Source organism: Plectropomus leopardus, chromosome 16 (assembly GCF_008729295.1).
Source record: "Plectropomus leopardus isolate mb chromosome 16, YSFRI_Pleo_2.0, whole genome shotgun sequence".
In the NCBI taxonomy this organism is placed as follows: domain Eukaryota; kingdom Metazoa; phylum Chordata; class Actinopteri; order Perciformes; family Serranidae; genus Plectropomus; species Plectropomus leopardus.
In genome coordinates, this window is record NC_056478.1 from 31,497,646 (window position 1) to 31,513,454 (window position 15,809).

The following is a 15,809-nucleotide window of genomic DNA, read 5'->3' on the forward strand; positions in this document are numbered from 1 at the left end:
ACAAACAATGTCCTCTGTATAAGAGATCTACGTGCAATGTGCAAAGGAACCAAAACTTTAAGGAGTGCTCCTGAGCCACAAGCAGTTGTGTTCATTGTTTCCAGTTGACATGTGCGCTAACGGAAAGCAGAAGGCATTCAGTGAAAACTGTACATCTAGTGCTGTGGAGAGATCCTAACATTCAACACTGTGTAAAATCATACATAGGAAACAAATTGGCTTTTCCAACAATCCCTCATAGAGATCATGCAACTCAATCTCAGCAATTATGTTATTTGAGTAGAGTGAGAAATGATGGCCAAAGCTGCCAAACCAAGACCCATGTTATTTTCCTTTTAGATGACAAGTTTTTTTTGTTTTTCTTTTTTTTCATTATTTTAATATGACCATAATTTAGCATAGCACAATTTCAAAAGCCCTACCATGTCTTGCAATGTGTTTCTAATACATCCATAGAGCACAGTGAATATGTGGACATTACACTTTAGAGCACGAAGGAACGTGTTGTCCTTGCTTAAGCACACACGGGATTAAGGACGAACTAAGGCACTAATGGCGGTTTTTAAAACCTCCTTTTGTACAAAGACACACTGTCTATGGGCCCATTTGAATATGAAGCTCTTTTGTTTCAAGCGTTTTCTCACTGTCGTTCTCTTTGGTCTGCCCCAGAACTAACCCATTATGAGGCTTGCAAGCATCCACAAACAGTGGAAAATCAGACAAGCTAGTGTTGCACTCCTTGTCTTCATTTTCATCTTCTGCTTCGTCCTTCCTTTTCCCTTCATCTACAGCAGGTGGGCTGCAGTCGAATGTGGACATGCTGCAGCCGTAGGCCTCGCTGTGAGGCCTCCGAGCCTCGTCTGGGATGTTCTTCTTTAGTTCCCGATTTCTGTTGCGCTTGGCCAGCTTGGTGACGGAGCCCAGGCGGTTGAAAATGTTATCCTCAGATGTGGTCTGGTGGTTGGAGTTTCGGTCACACTGTTCAGCCCCTCGTAGCCGTAGGTTGTTGAGCTTGGAGTCAATGCTCTCCTGGGAGGAGGTCTTATAGCTGTTGGTGTCCAGGCTGTTGAAGATGGCCCTTCGCTCTGGGGAAAGCATGTCTAAGGATACAGCACGCTGGTCCAAGCCCAGCTGTCGTCTCTCCATGCTCCGAATGGTGGCGGCTCGCTGCAGCTTGTCGTGGACCTCGACGCTCATACGCCGACGCGTCTCTCGGAACTCTGCTCGCACGTTGGCTTTCCATTCTGCTGCATGAGCCTTGATCTCTCCAACCTTGGCCAAAGACAGATATTACAAGTCAGTACATCAGTTATTAGTGTATTTATACTTTGTTTGAAAATAATGCATAAATGGAGCAATAAATGCTTCATTTTCTCAACCTTGACAGCCTATATAAATTTCATCCCACTCTGGTGTCTCACACATTTTATCAATGTGACAGACCTCAGGGCCCCTCCAATGAATGAATGCTTTGTAATGAAACATATTCCTACAGCACAAAATTAGCTAGTTTATTTTAGTTTCCTCTAATCCTGCCTAGATGATTTGTTGCTATATCGTGTGCTAAATGACAATGTATAACCTTCAGGGTGAGAGTTCCACATGGGACAGTGTATAATATCATATACCCAAATATAAACCCGAATAAGCAGGATTTTGTTGGTTGTGGTTTATAAGCACAGCATTCAGACGGTCACATCATCTACCATCATCACCAACACCAGTGCTCGCAGGGTTGTGTCCTCAGCTCCTTTCTCTACACCCTCTGTACAAATGACTGCATCAGCCCCTCACCAGTGACTACATACAAGTACTCAGATAACACCACCATTCTAGGACTGCTCAGTGACAAAAACTCAAGTGATGCCTATCAACTCTCCATTTCTCACTTCACTCAATGATGCACCAACAACTACCTTGAGCTGGATGTAGATAAACCAAAAGAAATGGTCATTCACACTTCACACACACCCCCTTTTGGACTGGTCCCCAGCTCCATCCACAACCAAACAGTTGAACAGGTCAGCCATTTCAAATACCTCGGACTCACTGTAGAGAGCAAACTAACATTCTCCGCACTTAACAATATCCCCCCCTAATGTTGATGCTGTCTTGTTTTATAGGGATGTCTTTCGTTGTCTAGGGGTGTTTAGTTTGTTGGTGGGTACGGGGGGGTGGGGGTGTTGTGTTTGTATTCATGTAGTGTTGGTGGTTTCGCTGATGCTTGTATGTATGAACAGACTGTGAAAAAGAATTTCCCCCGGATAATAAAGGCTATCTATCTATCTATCTATCTATCTATCTATCTATCTATCTATCAGAGTTAGCCCCTCTCCCCCTCTCAATGGCTCCTGTTGGACACATGCTTAAGGTCTGGCACCTGGTCACTTCTCATGGATCTAATGGATCAGAAGAAGATTGAGGGGCATTATTCAGCAGTCCCTTCAGGATTTTGCTGGCCTGATTTTCTAAAATTGTAACCTGTCCAAAGTTTTCTTTGTTGTATAAGTCAGAGCCAGTCAGGAAGATTTAAAAAGGCAACATGAGGTGGAAGAGGATGAAACGGGCCAACCTGATTGTAAACACAGTGATCAAAAGAATGAAGAGGTGAAATTGCAGATGAGGCAGGGGAGTTGCAATTCACAGGGGCTAGCTAAATTTGAATTTATTGGTGGGATCCCAATAATGTGAAATCCTGGAGTCTGTACTTTACTTTCTAGGGGAAAATCCAAATCATTCTACCTTCACACAGTTTACTCTCACTTCCAGTAAACTGTACCAGTTACACTCTACAATTACATATGAAAACACTGCTCATTTATATTAAATATATCCATGATTGGGGGGCATCTGAGAAATGAGTTTGGTGCCTGGTCAAGCCAAAACTTTGTGTGACCATTCTTGGATACTAAATCTCATGCACTAGAGGCACCAAAAACAAGAGGAGCAATGTCAACTGTACAACCTCATCTAACTGCATACTTTTCTCAACACCCATCCTCAGGAGCCTCGCCAGAAGCTTGTAAAAACACGGTCACTGATTAGTAAGATTTATATACAAGGATGTGCAGCCATGGTATCAAATTCCAAGTAGCACCATGATACACATTACTTAGGTATTAGGTTTTTTGATTGCATTCAGTTTCATAAAATAATTTCTTAAACATAACTTTTTGAAAAAGCGATGGAAGTGCAACTATAGTAAATAAAATGAATACATTTCAGCATTTGTAATCAATTCATTATTTTAACAATTTATCAAGCAGTATGACTGTTTGTTCAAGAAGTGCTGGTAACACTTCTTATGAAGGCCGCATGTATAAAGCATTATGAAGGCATTCATAGGGAATTATAATGCATTTAATGCACTCATAAACACATATAATGCTTTATGATGCATTATATCAACAGTCATAGAACATGTATGTGACTTTTAAGTATCAAGTGTCTTATGGGTGCACTTGATGGGTTGACTGATGGGCTTTTAATGCATTATAAATATCTATACTCATCAAACACATGTTGATAATCAACTATTGCAAGGACTCATATTGTATATATAATGATGCATGCTTCATCATAATGATTCATTGTTGGTGTTAAATAAAATGTAACATGTTTTTCATTATATTCATTATAAGTGAATAATACCAATCATACACTAGAATACTTTGCAAATACATTTGAAAGACTTTAGTCTGACATTCCCTGACATCTAAAGACAATGTGTCAGCAGTCAGAGACCTTTTAGCCACAGAATCAGAGTTTGCAAAGACTGCTGAACTTTCAGGGTCACTAATTGCATGACTATTAGCTTCAAAAGAGGGAAGAAGGTAGACAGCCCTTGAAATCCCCTGTGAGTGTGCGGTCTGCTGTTTCTGCTGTCCCTATCCCAAACAGAATATTTGCAAGCTAAGTTAGCCACTGGAATTTTTAAATTAGATTTATATATTTATTTAAACATTATTATAAATACATCAATATGTACCTCACTTTACTTAACACATACAGTTATACCTTATGATACTGCATGGACTATTATATCACACTATGAGTCCTTGTTACAGTTGAGTGGTGAAGTGTGTACAGGTTTTCATAATGCATTATAAGCCCCATCAGTCAACCTCTAGTTAAGAAAGAGCATCCACAAGGCCCATGCCACTTAAAAATCATTATAAGTCACATCAAAAAAGTTTTACGACTGTTGATACGGTGCATCATGTATGAGTATAGTCATCATGTATGAGTGTAGTCACAATGCATCATGAATGCATTATAATTCACTATGAATGCCTTCATAAGGCATTATAGATGTGAGCTTTATATATAGCATTACCGAGGTGCTTTCTTCTCCCTTTCTAATTATTAACTGACCACTTTCTAGCTTTTTAGTATTTGGCTGTTGGTTCAGATGAATTAACTATTTTCATATCATAACCTGGCAAACTCATAACTGTCTTGTACCATGTTGAACATCCATGTGATATTCAGAAACAAGCAAAACAGAGACAATATATTACAACCCCTACTACTCAGTAACTACACAATAGTGTCATCTTAGATCCTATCTTCATTCAGCATGTTATCTTCTATCTGGATACAGTGTCAGAGTAATAATGTTTGATCACAGGCTCTGGCATTTCCACTTGGCATCAGTAAAACTGTCATCAGTTTTATTCGGTCTGTATTGTGATTTAATCTCGATATGCAAATTAGGTATGTTGTTGACTTGTCTAATCGCATTCAGATTGCAATGCTTTCCCACACTGAAGTGTTTCCTTTATCCCTACTAGTTACACAGATATAAATTGGATGTTGGGCCAACCATAAATTTGCTCAGAACTGTGTTTGGATTAGGATGAGATAAAATGTCACAGATTGTGACATCCATATTTGGTAAGCGGTGAATCCCAAAAGATTCCAAAACTTGTCCTACCCTGGTCAAGAAAATAACATGGGTATCAGCATCTTCATGATGTGAGTGTTAATTATTTCTTATTAGAGCATACCTCTTCTTTTGTCTTTTTGGACAGCACCCTCAGCCAGTCACCAATCATGTTCAGCACAGCAGCAAAGTAGGCTAGACCACCCAGGATCCAGAACCACACCAGTGGTCTGTACCACTTCCGGTACTCGATCCTTCGGTCTCCCCCTGAGTAGAAAACAAGACATGAATGACTGGAGAAAAGTCCATCACTTTTCCACCTGACCAATGAGAACTTCACAGCTGAGTGCATTGTGTTTTGTTCAGTAATCACAGTTGGTGATCATCTTTAAAAGTGAACACTGTCAACCAATACAGGTTCTGTGAGTACATACATGAAATATACTTTAATAAAGCAGACACTGGAGTGCCTTGGTAGTAGCAACACACACACCTATATATATATTAGCTGTTTACAGCTAACAGATCTGTCTGTGGACAGACAGATCGATCAATACATGATGACAAAATGGTCAGACATTTAGTTAACAAGGTAGCATCAAAGAACAACATGCTGTATGTGAGTAACAGAGACTAGCAGTGGAGTAGTTGGGAGTGCTGCATGTGAACCTGCCTAAATAACCAAAGCTAAGACTGGTAAATTGCATAAGCCTATTGTCAGATCCCAGTTGTGCCCCTTCCAGTTTCAACATTAGTCACTATCATGAATCGTGACAAGTCACAGTACCTTTAAAAATGTACATTCATGAATACTGAATATGAATAATAAACTCTCACCTGCCACATAGTCACCTATTCCAACTGTTGTCAGAGTGATGACAACAAAATACGTTGACTCCAGAGCCGTCCAGCCCTCGATGTGTTTGAAGATCACAGCGGGGATGGTGACGAACAAGATGCAGCCAACCAGGATGAAGAGGAGGGTGGAGGCCACGCGGATTTTAGTCTGACTGATCTGGTTGTGTTTATTCTGTGACAGAAAGTCACACACACACACACACACACACACACACACACACACACAAAGTATAAACAAAGAGTAAACTAGAGTTGAGAGGAGATGTCTTTATCTGTACCTGGTAAACCAACAAAAGGATCTCAGTTGACCTCTCATCTGTCTCTGTCTCTGCCTTGGGATAGAAAACCAGATGTGGCCGTGGTTTATCATGTATTTTCTAACTGATATTCATTGGCTATAAATTGTTATCCTCAAAGCATCAAATTAATCAATCAGTTAATCAATAAATAAATATGGCCAAGCGAAAAATTTAATGAATCTTATGGCTGATACATACCAAATGTTGAAAATGTTTTTTAATTAAAAATTTTTAATTTAATTTAATTTATTTTGACAGAGAACTAAGACATGCCACTACAATTACAGGCTCTAAACTTCATTCCAGTGTATAAGTTACAGGGGTTTGCAAGAAATCAAGCTGCAACATAAGGATTTTCCCATGATGCCTCCTCCTCCTCTAGAATGGTCGGCCTGTGGTGACTCGATGAGGTCAACTTACAATATAATGATCACTTTATGGTAGGACCAGTCAGTAAAATCTAAGTCCTATGCTGCAAAATGAATGGGCATTTTTCTTGTGGCCATCCACAGTGATACTGTAGCGACAGACCCCATTTCCCATGGGTTCCCCAAGTTTTCTGTTATATGTTACAAAATGCAAATGTTACTTTTTGTTGGTCTTTGTATGGCCTGCTCTCACTTGTCAAATACTGCCACTTAGTCAATGCTTTTTAGAGATACTGATGCAAAAATTCACCTTTTGTGGCAGTGTCATAGCAGCAGTTTGCTACGCAGCCAGTCGTAATCTTTTGCGGTATTAGGACAGCCTGCCAGTTTGACAAATGGACCTTGCTGCGGCAGTATTATGCTGTTGGACGGCATCAGGTTGAAACACTGTCAGTAATGCTGTAATATAAGGAGCATGAAGGTCCCTGGATGCTCCAAGAAAGCCCAGACTTTCACTTGGGAGCCTGTTGTGTGATTTACATGTAACTGTAGAGCCAAACCATGATGTTTGTTCCTAAACCTAACCACGTGCTTTTGTTGACATCCCAGCGTTGGTAGTGGCAACCCAGAACATCAAGTAGACATAGGAAGTTACTAGAGCATACTATGGCATATGCAGTCTATGTTGGTAATTTTTTGTGCTGGTTTGTAGTTTGAGACATTAGTGAGGTGGCTGATGCCTGCGTTTACCACAGCTGTATTTTACACCTGCATCAGTGAGTTATTGAAGGGTTGGACGTGTTGAGAGTTCTCTGTGTCTGTGTTGGTGTAACAATAAGAAATAGACTGCTAAATTGTGTGGTTTTTTTTCTACACTGCATAATAACATGCAACTTTGGTGAAGAATAACTAAGTTTCCATGGTATTAGTGCTGTCTTGAATAATGTATATAGATTCTGGTACATCTCAAGTGTAAACAGTAATAGGAGTGTTGTTTTCAGCACAGTTGTGGTTGTCTCGGTGTCACTCCACAGGGTCTGAGAGAGGACTTTGGATCAGTCACAGCGGCTTCATTATCACATCAGCATGACCAGAGATTATGATTATGATTATGATGATGAGAAGAGAGTGCTCTGTTCAGGAAAGGTAAAGTTGACCTGTTAGTGCAGACGTTCATCAGCTGGCAGTCACTCCTGCACTCTGTTGAAGAGAATCTCTGCACATCTGAATGTGTGGCAGGTATGTTTGAGGAGGGTGCAAATTATAAACAAAGATGAACTCTTGCATATGGCATCAAACAAAATGGTCAAAAGACATAAGCAGTGTCCCTCGGGGAGTCCTGTGGGGGGTTCTCCGGGAATATGGGGTTTCGGACTCCCTGATACGGGCTGTCCGTTCCCTGTATGACCGGTGCCGGAGCTTGGTCCGCATTGCCGGCAGTAAGTCGAACTCGTTTCCGGTGAGGGTTGGACTCCGCCAGGGCTGCCCTTTGTCACCGATTCTGTTCATAACTTTTATGGACAGAATTTCTAGGCGCAGCCAGGGTGTTGAGGGGGTCCGGTTTGGTGACCTCAGGATTAGGTCTCTGCTCTTTGCAGATGATGTGGTCCTGTTGGCTTCATCGGGCCGCGACCTTCAGCTCTCACTGGATCGGTTCGCAGCCGAGTGTGAAGCGGCTGGAATGAAAATCAGCACCTCCAAATCCGAGACCATGGTTTCTCAGCCGGAAAAGGGTGGCGTGCCCCCTCCGGATCGGGGATGAAGTCCTGCCCCAAGTGGAGGAGTTTAAGTACCTCGGGGTCTTGTTCACGAGTGAGGGAAGGATGGAACGGGAGATCGACAGGCGGATCGGTGTGGCGTCTGCAGTAATGCGGACTCTGCACGGTCTGTCTTGGTGAAGAGGGAGCTGAGCCGAAAGGCAAAGCTCTCGATTTACCAGTCGATCTTCGTTCCTACCCTCACCTATGGTCACGAGCTTTGGGTAGTGACCGAAAGAACTAGATCGCGGGTACAAGCGGCCGAAATGAGTTTCCTCCGTAGGGTGGCTGGGCTCTCCCTTAGAGATAGGGTGAGAAGCTCGGTCATCCGGGAGGAGCTCGGAGTAGAGCCGCTGCTCCTCCGCGTTGAGAAGAGCCAGATGAGGTGGCTCGGGCATCTAATTAGGATGCCTCCAGGACGCCTCCCTGGTGAGGTGTTCAGGGCACGTCCCACCGGTAGGAGGCCCGGGGAAGACCCAGGACACGCTGGAGAGACTACGTCTCTCAGCTGGCCTGGGAACGCCTCGGGGTCCCCCGGGAAGAGCTGGATGAAGTGGCCGGGGAGAGGGAAGTCTGGGTTTCCCTGCTTAGGCTGCTGCCCCCGCGACCCGACCCCGGATAAGCGGAAGAAAATGGATGGATGGATGGATGGATGTAGAGCCAAACCATGATGTTTGTTCCTAAACCTAACCACGTGCTTTTGTTGACATCCCAGCGTTGGTAGTGGCAACCCAGAACATCAAGTAGACATAGGAAGTTACTAAAGCATACTATGGCATATGCAGTCTATGTTGGTAATTTTTTGTGCTGGTTTGTAGTTTGAGACATTAGTGAGGTGGCTGATGCCTGCGTTTACCACAGCTGTATTTTACACCTGCATCAGTGAGTTATTGAAGGGTTGGACGTGTTGAGAGTTCTCTGCGTCTGTGTTGGTGTAACAATAAGAAATAGACTGCTAAATTGTGTGTTTTTTTTTTCTACACTGCATAATAACATGCAACTTTGGTGAAGAATAACTAAGTTTCCATGGTATTAGTGCTGTCTTGAATAATGTATATAGATTCTGGTACATCTCAAGTGTAAACAGTAATAGGAGTGTTGTTTTCAGCACAGTTGTGGTTGTCTCGGTGTCACTCCACAGGGTCTGAGAGAGGACTTTGGATCAGTCACAGCGGCTTCATTATCACATCAGCATGACCAGAGATTATGATTATGATTATGATGATGAGAAGAGAGTGCTCTGTTCAGGAAAGGTAAAGTTGACCTGTTAGTGCAGACGTTCATCAGCTGGCAGTCACTCCTGCACCTTGTTGAAGGGACTCTCTGCACATCTGAATGTGTGGCAGGTATGTTTGAGGAGGGTGCAAATTATAAACAAAGATGAACTCTTGCATATGGCATCAAACAAAATGGTCAAAAGACATAAGCACGTGAATAGGTGGATCAAATAGAATGAAAACCAAATACATCAGTCAGCATCTATCAAGTCCAAAAAACAACAAAAAGAAATAAACTACTCCAAACTAGAGACTACAATAAAGTGAAAGAAATTTATGTTAAAAAACTCTAAGGATTATTTTTTAAAATAAAAAACAAACAAATAAAAGACTGCAGAAAAGGGAAAACTAATTTCTGACATTCAGTAACTGCCCACTCCAGAATACACCAACCGGGGTGGGCAAGCCATAAATCCAATAAATCAAGCATCCCATATATATATATATATATATATATATATATATATATATATATATATATATATATATATATATATATATATATATATATATATATATAACAATAGAACACATAGAACAATAATCTATAACATTACATTACGTAGAAGCTCATTGTTCCCTTTTGGAGCCAGGGTCTGTAATGTGAATATCCAGTGCGCTTACTTTCTTTTTTAACAACATATCATGATCTCCACCTCTAGGTGGCATTGGTAGATCAATACCCAGTGCAGGGGGGTGGAACAAAGGAAGATGATCACTAAGCTGTCATCCATGCTGGAGACACTATATTACCAAAAGTATTCGCTCACCTGCCTTTACTCATACTATGAACTGAAGTGCCATCCCATTCCTAACCCATAGAGTTCAATATGATGTCGGTCCACCTTTTGCAGCTATTACAGCTTCAACTCTTCTGGGAAGACTGTCCACAAGGTTGAGGAGAGTGTTTATAGGAATTTTTGACCATTCTTCCAAAAGCGCATTGGTGAGGTCACACACTGATGTTGGTCGAGAAGGCCTGGCTCTCAGTCTCCGCTCTAATTCATCCCAAAGGTGTTCTATCGGGTTCAGGTCAGGACTCTGTGCAGGCCAGTCAAGTTCATCCACACCAGACTCTGTCATCCATGTCTTTATGGACCTTGCTTGTGCACTGGTGCACAGTCATGTTGAAAGAGGAAGGGGCCCGCTCCAAACTGTTCCCACAAGGTTGGGAGCATGGAATTGTCCAAAATGTTTTGGTATCCTGAAGCATTCAAAGTTCCTTTCACTGGAACTAGGGGCCAAGCCCAGCTCCTGAAAAACAACCCCACACCATAATTCCTCCTCCACCAAATTTCACAGTCGGCACAATGCAGTCTGAAATGTACCGTTCTCCTGGCAACCTCCAAACCCAGACTCGTCCATCAGATTGCCAGATGGAAAAGCGTGATTCATCACTCCAGAGAACGCGCGTCTCCACTGCTCTAGAGGCCAGTGGCGGCGTGCTTTACACCATTGCATCCGACGCTTTGCATTGCACTTGGTGATGTGTGGCTTGGCTGCAGCTGCTCGGCCATGGAAACCCATCCATGAAGCTCTCTGCGTACTGTACTTGGGCTAATCTGAAGGTCACATGAAGTTTGTAGCTCTGTAGCAATTGACTGTGCAGAAAGTCGGCGACCTCTTTGCACTATGCGCTTCAGCATCCGCTGACCCCTCTCCGTCACTTTACGTGGCCTACCACTTCGTGGCTGAGTTGCTGTTGTTCCCAAACGCTTCCATTTTGTTATAATAGAGCTGACAGTTGACTGTGGAATATTTAGGAGCGAGGAAATTTCACGACTGGATTTGTTGCACAGGTGGCATCCTATGACAGTTCCACGCTGGAATTCACTGAGCTCCTGAGAGCGGCCCATTCTTTCACAAATGTCTTGTTTCACAGTCTGCATGCCTGAGTGCTTGATTTTATACACCTGTGGCCAGGCCAAGTGATTAGGACACCTGATTCTGATCATTTGAAAGCTTCCTTGTATGAGCAGATACTTAGAGCCAGATTGCACTGTTGTGGTTCAATACTAATCCAGTCACTTACATTTTTCTGGACTGGAAAATAAAATCAAAATCAAAGAGTATTATTATTATTTTATTATTATTATTAGTAGTAGTAGTAGTAGTAGGCATCAGTAGTAGTAGTATTATCATTATTATTATTATGTAAAATAGCCATTATTAAAGGAAAAAAATAAAAACATCAATACAACAAGGGAGTTGCACATGAAGGTTTAAAAGTTATCTGACATCTGAACAGAAGGTGCTTAGCGTGTCTCACTTGATTACTGGATGTCGTGACCCCTCGTCTGCTCCTCGTCTTGTTTGGACCACGCTAAGTGTAAAATTTCCTAACCATACAGTTTCCACAGAGCTGGCTCACCCGGAACATCTTCTCCACCTTGGCGATGCTTTTGACAAATATGGTACCGAGCTGATCCCCGACACCTGCCAGGAGGAATCCAAACAGCGGGATTCCAAATATTGCATACAGGATGCAGAAAATTTTCCCTCCCTCAGTGCTTGGGGCGATGTTACCGTACCCTGAAGAGGACAAAGGAGACTGCATGACTGCAAAACACTGAGCAGATTCAGTTACACTTTGAAATGGATGTACCACATGCACATCAAACCTTTTGTAATGTCATGTTTTCAGTCACTGCTGCAAATGAAAGCAGTTTGTCTGTTGTCCAATCAGACCTCATCTGCTGCATCTAATTCCAATAACATTTTTTTCTTGCTTTTGCTCTTTGATTGTCTTAGCTAAGGAGGGATCCCCTTTTCGGGACAGACCTGCAATATATGTTTTGTTTACAGAATAATAAAATTACAATCATGTATAACAAAATGTGCATAGTAAATAGAGAGAAGGAGGGAGGGAGAGAGAGAGAGATACAAATGGCACAGGCATCAATTGTTTATTCAATTCATGTTTTTTTTTTATTTGGCAACTGATAAGACGTGTAATTTTTGATTGTGTTATTATTATTTTTTGGAATATTTGTATCTGAATCTCACTGTGATTTACTATTGATGTTTACATGAACTAAGAGATATATTTTGTTCACTTGTTACTCACTATTTGAAGGCAAACTACATCTGTGTTGACATATACAGCTAACACTAATTTAGTTGTAATTTTATGCTCTTAAAATTAATAATAAAGTATTCTCAGTATTTTTTTCATATCATCAAAAATATTGTTTTCACAAAAATACCCTAAAATATCATATTATTTTACAGCCATATCGCCGACCCCCACTACTTCTGACTGCAGTCAACTGATGCTGGATGTGGTTACGGTGAAACGGGTTTAAACTTTAACCAGAGAGGGCAGCAAAGGACTGTTTTTAAGTTCCTCTCTAACCCCTAATTTCCACCACATTTGTGTGCTAATAGATTGCACTCTAGTCTATGTGTTAACTTCCACCAGCTCCACCGTTTTGCGGATCGACTCCATCCCAGGTCCGGCGGTCTGGACGCTTGCGGATCAGATACGCAAGGCTCCTATTTTTGCCAGACAACGGAGCACTTCACATACAGGAAATTTAGACGAATTAAGCACAGAGCAGACAGGAAATCAGACAGTGACACAACATTAAAATATTCATTTACTTTTAGATCAGTTTACTTTTACTTTTAGATCAGAGGTAAGGCGTGTTTTTACTACAACACGCCTTACGTTATGTCAAAATGGGCGGATCCAGGCTTGAAGTCAACAGGTCAGAAGTTTTCAGAGGTCACTAACAACAACATGGACGAAGAGAAGCTAATTATGAAAAAACACAAAAATTTATGACACCCCACATCCTTTTTATAGAGACAACCATAGAAAGGCGTGGAACATCTTATTGGGAGTTATGGGAGTGAATGGGGTTATTACTTCTTCTTCGTTTGTGCTGATATAATGCGCGTGATTCTGTAATTACCGCAGGAATTCCTCGGTCTTGCCACTGCAGCTGATCCGGCAGTGCTGCCCCGTGCCAGACTCAAACCGCAACCAGTGGGAGCTGACGGATGAGGGAGCATGGAGCAAAACCGCAGCGGAGCTGTAATGCAATGCACATGCAAGCGTGGAAATCCTGGGTAAGCTATGGCCTTGTGTTTATGAAGCCTAAGATTTCAGCCATGATTTAGCAAATCTAATTAAAAAAACTGACATTTTGATTATCAATTCTATGGTCAGCAATGAATAAATATTTGAATACCTGTGCCATTTATTGAACAGGACATAGAAAGCTACTGATACTTCTGCTGCCTCTGATTAACCACGATTAATCCTTCTGCTGCACTCAGTAAAAGTCCCTCTGCTATGAAGAATTGAAGAAATGTCTAAAATGTGTCATGAACATGCACGTGCTGTAATCAATAGCTCAATGGCAGGAGTTGAGGAGCTGAATGATCCCGTTTGTTTCACCTGTGGTGGTAATTAAAGGCATAATGTGGGCCATACTTCACTTTAACTAAGGTTCTCTCTAGAAACTGGGTCACTTAGTTTGACTGGAGAGATTGCTGATGCTTTAAACCCATTTCTGAATCTTAGACAAGAGTTTTTTTCTTTAGATCAACACAACTGAGGATAATCCAGCTAATTTACATATTTCAAAGATTGAATTAATTTGTAGATATAAGGTGGAGTCCATGGAGAATAATTGTGTCCAGCCAGCATACAATGCTTTATACAAGGCACACCCCATACTGAACTTTATCTACCTGCTCATTGTGAGAGATTGAGTCATGCCATAATCACAATACCGATGGTTGTGATGACTGTCCCAGCAAAGAAGAAGGCACTCCCCAGGTCCCAGTGGCTGGAGTTGTAGGAGGTATCACCGATGGGATTCACTCCGGCATTCACCGCATCCACAGAGTGCTGTTAGAGAAGCACAGAGGCACATAAGAAAACCTTTATCTCACTCTAGTTGTTGCCTATTCTGTCTGACTGTACTTTGGATTCAGCATCTCGCTAAAATGACCAACTCTCCATGCTTCAGTGTCTGCTGGCTTCTGAGGAGACATTAACCACTGCTACTGTTGTGTAGTAACAACTATTATGGACATGTTTTTCGATCTCACAAACAAATCAGAAAACAGAGCACTATTCTGTGCATTCATTCATTAGTTGTAAGCTCTTCGCAGGGGGGCTGGAGCATATCCCAGCTGTCATTAGGTGAGAGGTGGGGTACACCCTGGACAGGTCACCAGACTACAACCAGACAAGACAGCCATTCACACTCACAGTCACACTTCCAGCTTCCAAACAGTATGACGTAAATAAAATAGCTGGGCAAAAAAATCCTAACATTGATCATCTTGTAATGTTCCCTTTTTATTCAAGCGGTCAGAGTACTGATTCAACTAAAGCATAGCAGCTGTAGCTCAGGAGATAGAGTGGGTCATCCAATAATCAGAAGATCTGCAATGCCATCCCCTGCTCCTCCAGGCAACATGTGAGTATCCTTTGGCAAGGTACTGAACCCTAAATCGCTCCAGACAGGTGTTCTATTAGTTTATGAATGTCCAACTGATTAGCAGTTGGCACCTTGTACAGTATGAGGGGTGGAAGCTATCAGGATTCATGTGCAGCAGTACTGGCGCCTGACAAGACCTCTGTGACCTCACCAACCTCTGACAATACACCGACAACTTCAACAGACTTGGAGTGGTTAAACAGGTCTCATTCATGTGTGGTGTTACTGATGTATGTTTCATTTAGGTGTCATGTTAACACATTAACATGCACCACACCTAAGCTACACTTTTGGCTTCTGCTTATGCACTTGAAATGAAACTATGACCTAATCACCTGTAGAAACAGGTGTGGTGTTGACTGAAGCTTAATGGTCAGGTGAGATGTATTATCGATAATGATACTATCATGATATCGCGATTCTGCCATGACCGATATATATATCGATTCGATTATCTTTGACTTAAGAAGAAAAAATACCTCTCAAAAGGCAAAAAGCTAGTTATTCACTGCATTGAGGTGTGAATTTGACAACTGAGATTAAACAACACACAACAAAGTGCATAGGCCAAAAAGCCAGACAGCTGCTCGCAGATCTATCTACTGCATTTCCACATTTCAAAGCACATCCTCCACTCAACACACACAAATATTTCAGCAATTTCACATGAGAGGGAGTGCTGTTGTACTGTACATGATCATGGCTGTGATTCAGTTATAGGCTGAGTGCCGAAGATAATCACAGCTGTTATGATATTCAGTATTACAGCATGACCTTGACTGTGATATTGCTTTTATTCAACAGTTCCAAAGATAAATAAAATACACATTTATATATATAAGCAATAAAAAGCCACCTGCTCCTTTAACATGGTAAGTCTAAAATATGTCAGCATAACCACATATG

At 41.8% G+C, this 15,809-nt stretch overlaps 1 protein-coding gene across 1 annotated transcript in view; it reads right to left on the bottom strand.

The window, feature by feature from the left end:
* Window positions 1-530: 530 nt before the first annotated feature.
* The window catches only part of kcnk10a (potassium channel, subfamily K, member 10a), a 39,579-nt gene continuing 24,300 nt past the window's right edge, over window positions 531-15,809 (bottom strand). The window contains exons 3-7 of the mRNA XM_042503398.1: window positions 14,188-14,305; window positions 11,816-11,976; window positions 5,723-5,915; window positions 5,010-5,152; window positions 531-1,272 (exon numbers count right to left, since the gene is read on the bottom strand). Coding sequence (XP_042359332.1) covers window positions 595-1,272; window positions 5,010-5,152; window positions 5,723-5,915; window positions 11,816-11,976; window positions 14,188-14,305 — 1,293 coding nt within the window. The 3' untranslated portion in view covers window positions 531-594. The remainder of the gene's footprint in view (window positions 1,273-5,009; window positions 5,153-5,722; window positions 5,916-11,815; window positions 11,977-14,187; window positions 14,306-15,809) is intronic.